The sequence below is a fragment of the Melospiza melodia genome, chromosome 6, assembly GCF_035770615.1.
Source record: "Melospiza melodia melodia isolate bMelMel2 chromosome 6, bMelMel2.pri, whole genome shotgun sequence".
NCBI classification, from domain to species: Eukaryota; Metazoa; Chordata; class Aves; order Passeriformes; family Passerellidae; genus Melospiza; species Melospiza melodia.
The window spans coordinates 16,771,729-16,788,269 of NC_086199.1; the positions used below are offsets into that span (position 1 = coordinate 16,771,729).

The following is a 16,541-nucleotide window of genomic DNA, read 5'->3' on the forward strand; positions in this document are numbered from 1 at the left end:
CCTTATTCACAAATCTTTCAAATGTGGTATTGTCACCTGCTGGGGAAAAGAGAACAGAACACGGAGTGGGAGCATGAACTTGGTCACCCCAGTGCTTTAGTGTTTTTTCCTCTGCTACTGTTTTAGGTTGTTGTTTGGTCTTTTAGTGCTGTTGCTCACTGAAGTGTCTTAATAACTGCCCGCATTAACTGGTAGAGTAAGACCATCAGTGATGGGGAGAGGAGGAGGCAAGTTCCTCAGGAAGGGGAGCAGCAGAAACTTAATTCCTGTTGACAGGAGCACAACAGGGCATTCAGCAGGCAGGTGAACTAAGCATTTCTTACTGCTGTGCCTTATATGCTCTGATCTTTAAAGGCATGCAGAAGATTCTTAGCACTGTGAGAAAAACAAGACCATTTCCTCCTCTGAGAACGGTAACTGCAGGAGAGAGGGGTTTAATCTTTTAGACATAGTTCCCATCTCATTTCTCTCTGATCTTCAAAATGACTCAAAGTGCAGACAGTCCTTGTGTCCAGCTGTGGTTGATGTGTTTTGGTGTGTTCTCTTCACACAGATTGAGAAGTTGCAAAATCAAATTGAAAAAGAGAAGCAAAGCAATCAAGATTTGGAAACCTTGAGTGAGGAGCTGATAAAAGATAAAGAGCAGCTGCAAGTTGTCATGGAGACTCTGAAAGCCGACAAAGACAGACAGGTGCGAATTTCTCAAATGTAATATAACAACATGTGCTCAGTAATGCTAATTCAGTGATGCCATTTACAGCATCTGGTTCTCTCAGGGAGATAAGGCAATTTGAGAGCTACTAAGTTCAGGTTGAACTTGTTCAAATCTAGGTTAAAATCTTCTGCAAGTGTAAAAGCCCAGCATGTTTTGCTGATTCCTGCTCTTGTTACCATAAAGGGATCTTTAGGCTATTATATGAACAGACATTCCCTCTTGAGTGAAAAAAGCCCTTGGATCTTACTAAATGGAATACCAACTGGTTTTAGGATGTGCAAATAAATCCCCATTTTGTTGCTGAAGGTTGACTTCCACTATGGCATGATTGGTTTGGTTGAGGTTCTTTAGCCACTCAGCCTTTTTGCTCTATTTAAAAGAGATGCTGAGAAAATATTTGTTTTCTAGATTGACATTTTAGTTGCCCTTTAGCTTTAACCACTGTGCTGCAGTTCAAGTGCAATGCCTGAAAACTCTTATTACAGGTTTGTGCAAGTACCATCTCCACTGATTTGACAAACGAAAAAAATACAGACACAGATCATTAGAGACTGGTCTGAATATTCTCAATCTGTATTAAAATCTACTCTTAAGGTTTTGTGAGGTGAAAATTAAATAGCAAAATGTCCCATTTGTGTAGTTCTTTTCATCTCGAAGAATTTTTATGCAGACTTCTCCCTGGGAAAATGCCCTTTACTAACAAAGTCTTATATTTTAGTTAGAACAAATACAGACTCTTTGTGGCAGGAATTAATAGATGATTTGAAGGTAGGGCAGGAAGTGAAACCAGAAATATTCCCAGTTGTTAAAAAAGAGTAGTTTGTGGTTTTTTCAGGTCTAGGTGCTTTTGATTTGTGTGGATGTTGTCTAGTATAAAAATCAAATGCAAATTGCAGTCTAAATTACAATTGCATCAGCTGAAATTTGACTAGTGGGGTAAGTGTACTGTCCTTACAGGAAGTGTGTCTTTAATGACATCTATAACTGCTCTACATTTTCAAGTATTATGAGGTTCCTGGCACCTTACCAGAGATAATTTCAGTCTTCAGGTCCCCAAGATGAAGGTAAACCTAGATTGAAAGATAGCCTCTGTTAAGAATGATTTGTAACAAAGCATCTTCTCCAAGGTGTTCTCTGAAGGTCCTCTGTCTGCTTTCTCCTTCTGCCCCTGCCTTCTTGGATGGTAGCAGGAATGTAGCACAGTTTTTAATTTGTTAAAATAAATTTTTAAGAGTTTGGGTTCTTGGTTACCAAGTAAATAATTTGCTGAGAAATTTGTCTTGGATTAAATTGATTTTGATGTGATATGATTTTGTTAACAGTCATCTCTCTGCTTTAGGACTAATTTATACCACGCTTGTAAGTAGATGAATAACATTTGCACAACTGTTTATGTAGATAAAGGACCTTAAACAAGAAAATGATCACCTTAATCAAGTTGTCCTATCCCTGAGAGAAAGATCACAAGTGAGCAGTGAGGCAAGAGTGAAAGATATTGAAAAAGAGAACAAAATCCTTCATGAAACGGTAACTGAGACAAGTAGCAAACTGAGCAAGCTGGAATTTGAGAAGAAACAATTGCAAAAGGATTTTGACCAGGTTAGAGAAAAAGTGGAAAGAGTGGAAGAAATGGAAAAAGAGCTCCACCGGCTGGAGAGGGAAAATGAACAGCTCACAAAAAAGGCAGCAGTGATGAAAATAGTGACAGAAAAAGTGGAAGTTCTTGAGCAAGAGAATGGTGATCTGGAAGTGGAAAATAGGAAATTAAGAAAATCCTTGGACACATTACAAAATATTTCCATCCGTCTTGGTGACCTGGAAAGGGACAACAAGCAATTGGATGAAGAAAATCTGGAGCTTAGAAGAGTGGTAGAGACCATGAGATTTACTAGCACAAAAATGGCACAAATAGAAGCAGAAAATAAAGATTTGGAGAGGGAGAAAGAGGACTTAAGAAAGAATGTGGAAATGTTAAAAGCAATGAACAAGAAGTCAGAGAGGCTGGAGCTAAGCTATCAGAGTATCAGTTCTGAAAACCAGAGACTTCAACAAATTGTGGAGAACAGCAGTAAAAAGATCCAGGAATTAGAAAAAGAAATTCAAGGAATGGAGAGTGAAAATCAGGTCCTCCAGAGGAACCTTGAAGAGCTAAAGGTTTCTGCCAAACGGCTAGAGAGCTTAGAAAAGGAAAATAAAGCCCTAGAACAAGGAATGTCTCAGCTAGAAAAAGACAAAAAAATGCTAGAGAAAGAAACAAAACGGCTTTGGCAGCAAGTGGAAATGAAAGATGCTATTTTGGATGACAGTACAGTAAAGCTAGCAGTCGCTGAGAAGGAAAACAAGACACTAGAAAAGGAAATTGCTCGATTCAGAGAGTCATCTTGTAAACTGAAAGAGTTTGAAAAGGACAATAAAGACCTCCTAAAGCAAGTTACAATTGATAAGAGAACACTAGCTACACTGAGAGAGGTAAGCAAGTTAATTCTACTGGGTTCTATGCTGCTATTTTTTGTTTTTTCAGCTCAGTGAACTACTGAAGGGATATATCTCTGTCCCACAGGAGATCTTCACAGCCTTAACACAGCCTTCACAGTCATTTGAAAGTGTTGCCTTGGAAAGTGGAACAGGCCAAGAACTGCACTTGGTGCAGTTGTGCAGTGTCCACTTTGTGTCCACAATGCAGTCTCTAAATTACATCTTTTTTCATGCAGAATAAAATTTTACAACAGCTCTTATGTGGTGCCTGTTAACCAAAGACTTTGATACTTTCCTCCAACTGTGGCTACAAAATTTTTTGCTAACTTGAGAGCTCCAGTGGGGGAGATTGACTCTCAAGCCTAGAAATGTCTGGCACTTATTGAGGACACATAGACATCCCTGTTCTGAGACAAAACCATCCCACATGAGCAACCTAAACCATCTGCACCAAGGTTTTGCTTTACAGCTACCTTACAGCATCTTTCCCCAGATGTTTCCCTGCTGGATGAGAGCATGCTAAGCAGCAGTGCTCTCTCCCTGTGCCAAGCATTAGGACATTGGCAATCTGAGGATGTGTGTGCTAGAGCCTGACACTCTACAAGTGGCCTATGAGCAGATTCAGGTTATTGCAGCTTGCTCTCATTGCCTGGCCTGGCTGCTGCTGTCCTGCCAGCACTATATTCCCTGTGAAGGACTATTAAAATGAAAAAGGGTTGTGCTGCAGTAGCTCAGTGAAATAGATAAGTTTAGCAAGATTAATACAGTAAGCAATTGCTTACTTCAAGGTTTAGTTTTATTTCAGTTTTGAAGCATTAGTGTAATTTTGAGGAGGAGAAATAAAGTCTGTCAGAAACACTTGACATGGGCCCAAGTTATGTTTCTATCCAACTTTCCTTAAAAATTATTAAAACAATATAATTTCTAAGAAGGCTCCTCTATAATCTTTCCATTCTCAGATTTTGCAGATTTCCAGTGGTGCACACCCATATAATAGCCCATCTTCTTTTCTTTAGTTATTTTCTATAGATCCTGCAGAAGGAGTTAATGGATGTTAAAGGGACCTCTTTACAGATCACTGGACTGGCACTGACCTTAACCATATTTTTTACCTTGCTGTGTGAATGAATTCATGGCTAAATTTGATGTCAGAGGACTATTGAATACCTACAGTTTGACAAAGTATTTTTATAAAATTTTATTCTTGATTCTGTTTGACGTTCAGGATAATTTTTTAAAATTTAAAGTTCTTCAGTAGCTTTTTTGTTCTTTCTTCATGTGTTGTTTAAGAAAACTTTTAGCAGAAACACAAGCAATGTAGATCTCTATGGTGCATTTGTATTTCAGAGAATTTTGAATGGTAGGGATCTTCACACTTAGCTATGCACCAAAAATAATCTGTCCTTTTTAGAAATGCAGGTGGCCCTACATCTACCCAGGCCATTTCCACACAGACCACTTTACTGGCATAACAACAAAGCATTTACCATATGTGAGAAACTCAGTGCATTATTCACTGCTGACCCTGTTACCAGGTCCCTTGGTAATAACATTACAGCCACGATACCTCAGGAGACTCCCATACTGAAGTCCTGTTGCTCCTGTGTGTGTACCAGTGCTGGCAGGGCTTTCTGTCCTAGCTGAGAGATGGAAACTCCCCCTGCTGGTGTCCCCTGCCCTGCACAATCCTTGTGTGGCACGGAGATGGGGTGGTGTCTCCTGGCCTGCACATTCCCTCCTTCAGCAGGCAGGCACAAAGCCAGTGTTGGCAGAATTAGTTCAGTACAGTGAGTGAAACAAAGGCCAAAAGAAGCATTCTGCAGATTTATTTCAAGTGACCTATAAATAAAACCAATCAGTTTAATTCTGCACTCAGCTGTCACTGAGGAAGAATTTTAACTGACCTACTTGAAACTAGGATTTTATCCAATGAATTTTTCAGTACACTTAAAAACATGTATAGTGCTGGATAATTACCACCACCCTTTGCACAGAAACTAATTGTGTTAATGCTGTTTCAGGATTTGGTCCTGGAGAAGCTGAAGAGTCAAAAGTTGTCTAGTGAGCTGGACAAACTGAGCCAGGAACTGGAGAAGATGGGATTGAACAAAGAGCTGCTGCTGGAGGATGATAATGGCAATGGTGACACGTAAGGAAACTGAGCTCTTCCAGACAATTCTTTTGACTCAGCCTAACTGAAGCCCTTTGCCTTTCTTTTTGGTTCTCATCTGCCTCCTTGCCATTACCCTTAACAGTTTTGGACATAAACCACATTTTTATGAGGCAAGCTTGGCAGGATACTGTAAGTTTTGCAAAACATTTTCTTGGGTGGAAGGAAGAAATGCCACTTTGTCCCCATGCTAACAGTTACTGCAGTGCCTCTGTATTCCCCAGCAGAGTAACTGAGTAGCTATTTCAGTGTGTATTGCTCTTCATGTAGAATGTCTGTTAAACAGTGTCTGTCATTACTTCATGTAATTGGTGGTCTAGATACCTGTTTATATAAACATATATCTGAAATTTCTGATGGCAAGGAATTTCTTTGTAAGCAATGAACAGAAAATCCCAACAACCTGTGTGCATATGGGCTTCTTGGTAAGACCTACTTAGAGAAACCTACCCATCTTGTAGGAACCTTTAAAATGTGGATCTTCCTTCTTTTTAAGAATCTACAAAAGAGCCATAAGAAGAGTTTTCTGTAGTGTAATTATGGGAAAAAGAAAGAAACTTATTTTCTCTCAAGTCTTGTATCTCTTTGATATTTCTGTAGAACCATGCTGGAGTTAATCTCTATTAGAATTGATTGGACTTCCCACAAGTGAATTCTCTAGCTATAGTATATCAGTTGTAATCCGCAGCAGTAGAGGAAATAATTTTCCTGAAGAAGCAGGCATGTATAATTTAGGATGTAGTGGGATTGGGAACAGGTGAAGGTGAAGTCTGCTGTTTAGATGGTGGCTCATATCCTGGTGGCAGACATCAGAAAGCTATTATCATATTTTTTAGAAAATACAAGGTTCTGGAAAGCAAAACTGAATCAGCACTAAAATCAACTCTAGCTGTGAAAGAGGAGAAGATTGCAATGCTGGAAGCTCAAGTGAAAGACTTTCTGAACTTGAACCAGCAGTTACAGAATGATCTAAATATGGTAAGAGCTTAAGTGAATTCTACTTTTTCACATTGCAGTTCTGCACATTCACATGTTCAGGGATTTTTTGGTTTGAGGTTTGATTTTTTTTTTTAATTGAATAGCAGGTTTGTTCTTCTCATTGCCCCTCCCAATACACATCCTTTCTAAGAACCTTTTTTTCACTAGACTGCCTTTTTTTTGTCCTTTTGTATGTAATGACACAAAATGCATAAAAAAATTTTGGGCTAGGAGGGGTTTTCTTGGATAGCTGTTCTTTGTAGATCTGTTTTCCCATGTTTTTTTTTTCATTGGCATGGCTGTGTTTTTCTGCCTTGTTTAGTGGAAACAACTAAGCAGGGCAAGAATGCCCCAGTCTTCCATGGGCTGAGGAAGACTGCAGTTGAAACATCTCCCCTAAGAGCAGCGTGTTTGTTAGGTGACTGAGCTTGAGCCTAAAGGCACCTGGAATGAGGGCAAGAGACGTGGATTTTTCCACCTGTCTGTGTCTCAGCTTCCCTGTCTGTGAAGTGGGGTAATGGTTGTTGAATCTCTGAAAGTCTGTACAGTGCAAGAGAGGAGTGACATATCCCATCATTATTAATGCATTATTCCAGTTCCTTCAGTGTTAAAGGTTGTTGCTTGTTGATTGTGTAGGTGAAGAAGGACTTTGATGCACTCAAGCAGACTCAGCAGGATGGGCAGTATGCTCAGAAGTCACTGAGGAATTCAGCAGAGAAGCTCATTGCCAACCAGCAAATGAATGAGAAATTGGAAGCAGGGCACCAAGAGGCCACCACAGAGCTGCTGAAACTGAAGGACAGGGCCATTGAACTGGAAAGGAATGTAAGCCTTCTCTACTGTCCTCTTAGCTCATAGACTTCTCTTGTACTCTTGAGTGGGTTGGTGGGAGCTGGATTTTTGAGCTTAAAGGAATCTGATAGGTTTTCTGGGGCACCCAAGTCTACCCGATTCCTTGGGTGTCTCTTGGGACTGCGCGGGACCTAAGTGCTTCATGTGTCTTGTGTCCATCTTGTCCCATCTTTGCAAGGATTGATCCTGTGTATTACCATCTGTCTTACCTGTATTTAATGCTGCAAAGAGGTTTTTTTATGCCTTTGTTGCAGAATGATCATCATTAATTGGTTCTCATCTTTGAAAGGACTCCCGATAATCAGGACAGCTGTTTCTTTTCTTCCTGTCGCCTCTTCAATGCCATCTCTCTTTCAGAATGCAGCCCTGCATACAGAGAAGCAGCTGCTTAAGGAACAGCTAAGGCATTTGGAAACACAGAATGTCTCCTTCAACAATCAGATCCTGACACTACAGAAGCAAAATGTCTTCCTTCAAGAGCATAACACTGCCCTGCAGACACAGACAGCCAAACTCCAGGTCAGAACATCCTTCTGTCTCTGTGCCAGGAGGTTGGATTTGATTACTGTAGTGTGGAGGAGATGACAATAATGAAATGTTTGTGTTGATAGGCTGATGTAATGATGGAAAGATGAAGCCTAGGAGGTGGAGCTTCGTTTGGGGTCTGACTTTCTCCAAGCTAGAAAGGAAATTGGGTCTGTAGCTAATGTCTGGTAGCTACCTTCAGCAAGAAGGTGGTTATTTACAGAGAATAAACTAAAATTAATACAGCAAAATCCAGATGTGTTATTCCAGAAGCTATAATTCTGAAATAAAAATAAAGGTTTTCTTTTTTGTGTTGATGCTGTGCCTGTGAAAGAGCTCAGCAGAAATGGAAAGAGGACACAAGTCAGTTCCCTATAGGTGTTGTAGCAATGAGTTCCAATCACGGTTTTCAGACTTTCAGACAAAATGTCAAAGTTGCCAGTGGAAAAGATACTCTTAAAAATTACTCGATTAAAAAAAAAAAAAACTTACTTTGAGAAGAAGGCCAGTTTCAAAGGACAGCATTGGATTAACTCTATTTCTCTTGCATGACTTTCACTTTTCAAGGTCTTCCTCTTGCACGTTCAGAGATGGAGAGATGGGTTTTTTGTTCTCATTAATTGTTTCCCATCTGTAATTGATTTACATAAAATCAGTGCACCATCTCTCTACTGAAAGCAGACTTGTTAGGAGTAATGCTCACATACACAGTGTTAGGAGTGTTGTCCACATACAGTGGTGCAGTTAATGTTTCTGAGTTTGGGTGAACTTGAGTTTCATTACTTATACACAACTACAGGGTAACTTTTGACTCTGATCATGATTGTGAGAGATGCAGTTGAGTTGTGAGTATTCCAGATCATCTTGGTCTTTGGGCTCAAGAGCTTCTGGTAAAGCTTCTGGCAAAAAAAAAATTCAGTTTAGAGGTTATTGTGATAATTTTCCTACTACTGACAGCATAGCTTTATGTGGTGCATACTGCCAGCAGTAATCCCAAAATTATGCCAAATTGTACATGGATGTCTTAAGTCAACAAGGCAGCGTAGGCATTCTTGACTAACTCTATATGGATGTAAGCTGCTACAAAATCTTTGTTGTATGTACCAGTAGATGTGGATAAGTAATACTTACTTTTACTTGCAAAACTTTAGGTAGAAAATTCAACTCTCAGCTCCCAGAGTGCGTCACTGACTGCCCAGAATGCTTTACTTCAAAATCAGCAGACAGCCAAGGAGAACGAGAATGAAAATCTGCTGAAACAGAAGGAGCAGCTGAAAGCTGAGTATGAGTCATTGCTTCAGGACCATGAACACCTTACTTCACTGCATGAACGGCAGTCTGCAGAGTATGAGAGGCTAATAAATCAACACAGCTGCCTAAAAACATTACACAAAACCCTGGATCTGGAGCACAAAGGTCTGCGTGAGAGGTACGCTCACTGCTCAGGGGTATTGTGTAGCGAGAATGTGCCTATGTTACAATTTTAGCCTTAAATGTTGTCTCCAATTACAAACAGAAATTACAAAGTTGTTGCCCTGAAAAAGTGTCTAGTCATTCCTATTGTCATTGGGACATTAGATGAAAATATTTGCAAAGCTCTAGATTTTAGATCTCTAAAGGTGGCAGAACAGAGGTGACTCTGGTGATACTCAGCAAACATGGGCTTCGATCTCAGATGCTTTGTCAGACATAACATAAATTCTTCTACTACATTTAAGGATTTGTGGTAAAACATCATACAGCCTTAAAAACATTCTCCAGTTCTACTGTGTGGAGTCTCTCTCCTAACCATAAAGTCTGCAGGTCACCTATATGTGAGTAGGGTGTATCTTGAGAAATTTCAATCATTGAACCTTGTGACATCCGTGTCATGTCGAAGGAGGCTCTCTGAAGGAAGCTGTATTGACCTATGAGATAATGATGTATTATTAATTTTCTTGTAGTTCTCATAATCTATAGCTTTTGCTTCAGGCCCTTCAGCTGAATTAGGAAATGACTAAACTGTTAATTGCTTAGTCTCTAGTCACTGTCATTTTCTGACAATTATGCATGAATTGAGCAATACACATAATGTATTGCTACAGAAGTGCTGCTCTGTCTGCCTCTCAGATGTCTCTTATATTTTTCAGAGATTTTCCTCAAAACACTTTTATTTAGATTTCATTTCTGTGCAAGATCATGAGTAGGGTTCAGAGCAGCTTGGTGGGGATCCTTGATGGTGGACTGCAAACTGGTGCTAAACTTTTCTTCCTGAAATACTAAGGAGCTGGCAAATACAATGTGTGGTAGATTTTTATGAAGTACAGAAGTAAACTGTTGTGATTAAAATATCCACTGGGGCTGTGTGACAGGACAGCTGCTTGGCTGTCAACTAAATGAGCTGTAAGTGATTACACAGACACTGTTCCTGCTTACCAAGTCTTTCTCAGACTGATTAATGGCTCTCATTGATTCAGGCTTTGCTTGAGATTACTACACTGCAGTGTGTTAAGGCAATTTGCTGTGTTCTTTCTTTGCTTGATGAGTACCAAACACTAAGCACTCTAGCCTAAGGAAAAAGTGTTTTTCAAAGAACAGGTTATCTATAGAGGGTCACCACTGTGATCATTAACAGTTTGGACTCTCTGAGATGTGACTCCCAGTGAGAGGTGTTGCAGGGGAGCAGATGGTGGCCTTCTCTGTATTCAAAGCAAGTTGAATTTGGCAGTACTAAGTGTGCAGCATCCTCCTCAGCAGATCAGTCTTAAAAGGTACTTATCAAGGTGATTTGTCCAAGGACTCCATTTGGCTGTCAGGAAAAAAGCCACAAGCTACTTTTTTAGTGCATGTTTTGTTCTCCCTCCATCATGTGCTGCTGAGGGAGCAGAAGGGAGAAAGAGTAGCATAAAAAGAGTTTTCTTACACCTCTTCTTTTTAACTAAGGTCTGTGACTGCTAAGATAGAATATTTCACTTTCAAGTTCAGCTAGAATGTGCCACCTGCTGAGTTTTCCCCAGAGCAGCTCAGTGCAACCAAGAAGTTTTCTTGTGTGGTGTTTAGGAGATGGGTTTTGCATGTCACAGCTCCAAGGTGATTGGTTTTCCTCAGCTGTTGGCAGCTCTGTAATCAGAGTTCTGTTGCTTAAGGCAGGATTACACTTCCACACAAACCTATGATTGCAGTTGGTCTAGGAAGATCCACAGCAACTTCAGTTAGCTTGTGCACATCCAATAACATGTACAGCCAAGGTCCCAAAGGTTTGTGTAGTTCACTCTGCAACATTCTAACCACAGAATATTTTCTGCACCTGAGCAAACTTCATTAAACCGCTTTTGGTTCTTTCTGCACATATTAACACTGCAGTGGGGATTTAATAATGGGTTGTTTGTAACTGCAGTGAAATGGCCTGTCATAGCCCAGGAAACCACAGATGTGTGGTTTGGCTCAGCAAGAAGAGGAGAATTAGTATGTTAGGGTCATTTACCATTAATAGCAGTTGTTTGACTTTGAGGTGTCTGTCTGATGGTCTCAGTGAACACACAGGCTGGCTTCTTCTGCATTTTTGAAACTGCTTTACATATTGCATATTACTAAGGGAAGGTAATAATTTTGTAGCTACAGATGATTAACAGATCCCTGAACATTTCTTTGTGGCTTAGTTTGGAGAAGTCTAATCCTGCAGAGACACTGGGAAAAGAATCCCTGCTTTGCAGGGTTACGTATAGCAGGGAGTTGTATTATTATGTTATCGGTGCTGCCTGGTAGTTATTTTTCTGGGTTCCTTTTGTCACACTTTTTATCATATCTGAGCATTTTCAAAATTGCCTCATTCACAAATATCTACCCATAGTATTTCTCCTCAAAAAGCAGCAGAAAGAATAAAAGAATAAAAGCCAAAAGGAGTAAAGAGGACTACATTTCCTCAGTCCTGGGAATAGATTGTGTCAGAGCCAAAATGAATTCTATACTCATGTATGAGAATCTTTTTGAAACTTTTCTAAGAGCCTGATGCTTTATAAAGTGAAATGAACATGAGTGTTGAATAGTCTCCAGGAAGGGTGACCTGGTCCCTGGTGGTAGAGCTTGTCAGGTTGCACAGATTGTGCTCAAATTGTAGACTCCAGGCTGAATCTCTACTACAAGAAGATTTTGCCTGAGGATTTCATTAGGGCTCCGGACACGAACAATCATTTCCATTTTTGCAGACAGTCTCTCTCCTCTTTCTTACCTCTCACCTAACAACTAGGGGAGCAGCTGTGGTCTGCCTCAGGCTCAATGTGGCAGCCTGTGGTGCTGGGCCTGGCTGGTAACGCTGGACCAGTATTCTGCTTCTCTCTAAGGAGCCCTCTTTAAAACATAGAGGGCTTGAATAAAAATGAACAGAGTAGCCCTACCATGCAGAGACAGCAAAAGAATTTACAGTGCAATTTCTGCAGAGACAGCCGTGGTAATCTCTGCCAAAGGACTGACTGGAGTTTGTGTTCTCAGACTCTGCATTGGCACACAGTTTGTCTAAAATGCTTCTTGGAGCTGGATGTGAAACCTTCCTCTGCTTTCAGGTTCTTCCATTTGTTGTATGGACATTGAATTTGAAATGTCCCAGAGCTGAATGGAGCAAGAAAACAAATAAATAAGGTTAATTAAACTCTACTGCTGTTACCAGGAATGGGTAGCATAAAGCAGCTTTTGTCTGGGAGACAGGTACTTTCCTGTGTGGCCCTTCAATGGACTGGAATTTGGGACAGGCTGTAATTTGACCCTGGGATGAATGGAATGGTAGCCTGAAAGAAAAACAAGTTGGCAGGAGTCAGTGTATTTGGTGCTGTCTGCTGGTTTTGGTTTTGTTCTGAAGTTTTCATGACTGCAGAGTAACTGTGCTCTGCATTCATCTCTGCTGGCATGAGAGTCACAGAAGGATGTTTGTTCCCTTTAGCTTTTTAAGCAATGCTGCATCTTCCACTTAGATTCTCTTGTAAAAGTGCTTGGAAGAGTACATCTGCATTTTTGACACAGATGTATGTGATAGTTTGGGGCAATTCCCTTTTATTACGGTGACCAAAATTGTGCTGATGACTTTTGACATTGACCGCACCAATGGCCCCAGTGGCCTCTGCTGGTGTGTGTGGGCACAAATTCTGACAGAAGCCACCAGAGGGGGGAAAAATATCTGGGAACAGCTTGCTGCCTTGTGAAGTGATGTCAGTCCACCCTGTTCTTCTCAGTTTTCTGGATGCAGGTGGTGTAGCACCTCAGGGAGGCTGAGCCTGCCTAATCCATGTGCCAAATATCAGGGAAGTTGTTCCACACCTCAGTTAGTTTAGCATTCCAGAGATCAAAATTAAAGAGAGGGCTGATGCCTTCAGCCCTCTCTCTCTCCCCATCTCCCTGCCCTGAATGGTTTATGCACAAGTTATATAAACCAAGTAATAGTGGAGGCCTGGATGTGAACACTGGTTTTGCTCTTGGTTTTTTCACTAATGAAAACTCAAGCGGATGAGTCAGCCTCTGCTTAAAGGTGTTTTGCTGTCAACTCACTGATACCTCATCATCTGTCTGGAACATGCAGGAGATTAGTAGATGTGCAGGATGCTATTACCTCTGCATATAACCTAGTATGGATTAGGTGGCTCCCTAACAAACTCTTGCTCATTGCTCTGTTTTTCTTTTGCTCTTTGGGAGCTGCTTTCTAGTCAGGTTTTGAACTCTTGCCACTCTGTTATTTGTGACTGGGATTCCAGTTCAGTGGTGCAGTGTCCACTCATTTTGCAGAATCTCATGCTTTTATTAAATTACCAGAATCTGAAATTGAAGTAAGATTCTGGCAGTTGTGTTCCTGTTTCCTTAAAAAATGCTTTGCTTTTTCTTTCTCTTTTCCCAAAGTCTTCTCTGCTGACTTGTATACTAAGTTGAATTTTCATGCATAGTGTTGAATTCTTCAGCTTTGGTAGAAGTTTAACCACATAAGTGTGGATGATATAAATAAAGCCAGAAAAAAAAAATGCTTTCTAATCATTGTGGGATTACCTATTAAAAATATTAACTCAGAGGAAGAAAAATGTTTCAATGAAAGCTGAGTGTATGCTGTTCTTCCTTTTGCAGATACAACAGTTTAACGAAACACAAAGCAGAATTGGAAGAGTTGGAATTAGTTTTAAAAAATGAGAGAGAGGTTCTGCAGCAAGAGAGAAGATCAAATGCAATAACCACTGGGGAAAATCAGAAGCTGAGGGAGGAACTGGATAGGTATGGTTCCTTTGCTTAATTGTTAAATATATCAATTAAAAGTCAATTATGCAAAACATGGATGTGTTGCATTAGCTCTGAAGTACCTTCATATAACGTGTCTGTTCTTTTTTCTCTATTTTGTATTGTTGATTTGGTAATTTTTACTTGTTAAAGATTGTCAGCTTCATGAATACTGTCAACTGATACTGTTATTTGGTGCTTCAGACCTGAAACCTTTGTTCATACAAAATAGGCTTGGTTGGTTCAGTTCAAAAGCATTTTCTGCAGTGAATTGTATACAAGCACTTGCCTTTAGGCAGAACTACAAATGCCAAGGCCCCAAATTATACTGGCTTTTTTCCCCTTGAGGAGCACTGGTCTGTGGTTTTTACACAGGATGATTTTACCTCTAGGAGTTACCACTGTTTATTTTCTGCTGTCCAGAGAAAATTGCCATTCCTGTTATTAAAAGCAATCTTAGAAACTCTTGATCAGTGGGTAGCTGTTAACTTAGGGCAGAGCCCCTTTTGAGAGCCTCACCCACAAACCTCCCTGTAGCCCTGTTCATACTACAAAGGTGTTCTGAGAATCTGTTTGGTGCAAATGAGCAGTCAAGAGCACATCAAGTTAAAGCAATGTCAGTTTGAATCGTATTTAAAAATCACATTTTAAATTGAGCTACAATTGTACCAGTGTACTTTAGAACAGTACAGAGCTCTTGAGAGGTTTTCTCAAGTTTACTGTTCCTAATTCATTTACTTAGGGACAAAGATGTTGCATAATGTTGATTACAGGGCTGGCAGAACCAGGCTTATCTGTCAGCAGATACAGAACTTAATCTGTTCATTTAGTTATTTAATATTATGCCTTCCGTATTTGTAGACATTTTTAGATTTACCTCAAAGTGTAAAAAAATGCCACGGTATCCTCTTACAACACCACAGTGTTTCACACTTAAATGCTCATATTTCATACATCAGGATAAAAAAATAACTTGTGAGTTTTCTTTATTTGTGCCCAATAGATCTGCCTTTATATCCCAATGCTCTTGAATACATTGTGCCTCAGAAATCTGTGGTGTGTTTCTTCCATATTGAAGAAATAGCAGTTTTATTTTTCATGTATTTTCCTTTCAGTTATTTTGTAAATTTGGGGTTTTTTTGTAATGTTACCACTACTTCTTAAAATTTTATGAAATGCTTAGAATAAAAATGTCCTTAGGAGTTACTCTTTGGAACTATGTTTGATGTGTTGAGAGCTGCAAACTGACGGTGTGGTCTTTGAATGTGAGGTCATTTCTGTGAAGTGCCCTTCATAAGCCTGCTCTCTTCTTCGTGTTTAGGGTGAATTTCTTGCACAACCAGCTAAAGGCAGAGTATGAAGGGCTCCATTCACACACTAAAGAGCTGAAAACTTCCTTGAACAACTCTCAGCTGGAGTTGAATCGTTGGCAAGCTCGCTATGATGAGCTGAAAGAACAGCACCAATCCATGGATATCTCTCTGACCAAGCTGGATAACCACTGTGAGGTGAGTGGCTGTGAATACCCAGCTACTGCTGCTTTTGGGTTAGAGAGCTGCCACACATGGTGTGAAGCTTTGGACGTGCTGTATATAGAAAGTTAAACTGTGAAACAACACCCCCACATAGTTTGAAGTGTACAGTTTTTATCTTACGTTGCCATGCTATTGTGTTATCTTGATTATGGCGCACTCCAGATGGAGAGGAAAGATGAATTTGTCTTGTTTCATAGCTCCTGTCCCGGCTAAAGGGAAATCTGGAAGAAGAAAACCATCATCTCCTGAGCCAGATTCAGATGCTGAGCCAGCAGAATCAGATGTTATTGGAGCAGAACATGGAGAGCAAGGAGCAGTATCATGAAGAACAGAAACAGTACATGTAAGAAAAAAGAGATTTGAATTGTGAAACCTTAAGTAATCTAGAGAAATATAGAATGCAAATGATCTTTCAGGACTAGAAGAGCAGGCAGTGGATTGATAGCTTGATAGCTGTTGGAAAAGGGGATGTTTGGTAGGAGATAACTGTAATGGAAGAAAGCACAAAATGTTTCTGCATTGCCTTACTCCAAAGGGTTGTTCACAAAACACCTGGGCAGCTCTTTTCAAATAATACAGATGAACCTATGTGGAAAATAGAGTTAGAAAAGATGGAATGCTAAACCCAGTGGTACTTCTCAAAGAAGAGGAGGTTGGGAAAGAGTTTTAACGTTTTGGAAAACAGCCAAGTTGTAACAAAAATACAGTCTTATAAGAGTCATTTTGTATTTAGGTTCCTGAAGAATAGCAAATATTCATACTCCTCTTGCTTTTTTCATTTGCATTTCAAGAAATACCTGCTTTGATGTTGTTTTTAAGGATACAGACATCAACCTACATTGCTGTGTCCTTCATGCCCTGGTTGACATGTCAAAGTGAGATATCCTGTTTAAAGATACTGTGTGTTTACAAAGAACCTTGTTTTCACTGCAGTGAATTTCTCTTATAGGTATGAAAGAAGGAATAAAAATATTCTTAATCCCAAGAATTTTAGTTTAAGCACATCAGGATGATATGGGAGTTACGGAGTTGAGTTTTATATCAACTGGCTTACATGGTTGAAGTG

The 16,541-nt window shown here is 40.0% G+C and overlaps 1 protein-coding gene across 4 annotated transcripts in view; it reads left to right on the forward strand.

Moving 5' to 3' along the window:
* The window catches only part of CCDC88C (coiled-coil domain containing 88C), a 95,650-nt gene that overhangs the window by 66,391 nt on the left and 12,718 nt on the right, over positions 1–16,541 (forward strand). For all 4 annotated transcript variants that reach the window (XM_063160104.1, XM_063160106.1, XM_063160105.1 and 1 more), the window contains exons 14-23: positions 554–691; positions 2,114–3,184; positions 5,212–5,339; positions 6,197–6,338; positions 6,975–7,163; positions 7,548–7,709; positions 8,867–9,144; positions 13,794–13,937; positions 15,262–15,448; positions 15,673–15,818. In XM_063160104.1, coding sequence (XP_063016174.1) covers positions 554–691; positions 2,114–3,184; positions 5,212–5,339; positions 6,197–6,338; positions 6,975–7,163; positions 7,548–7,709; positions 8,867–9,144; positions 13,794–13,937; positions 15,262–15,448; positions 15,673–15,818 — 2,585 coding nt within the window. The remainder of the gene's footprint in view (positions 1–553; positions 692–2,113; positions 3,185–5,211; positions 5,340–6,196; positions 6,339–6,974; positions 7,164–7,547; positions 7,710–8,866; positions 9,145–13,793; positions 13,938–15,261; positions 15,449–15,672; positions 15,819–16,541) is intronic.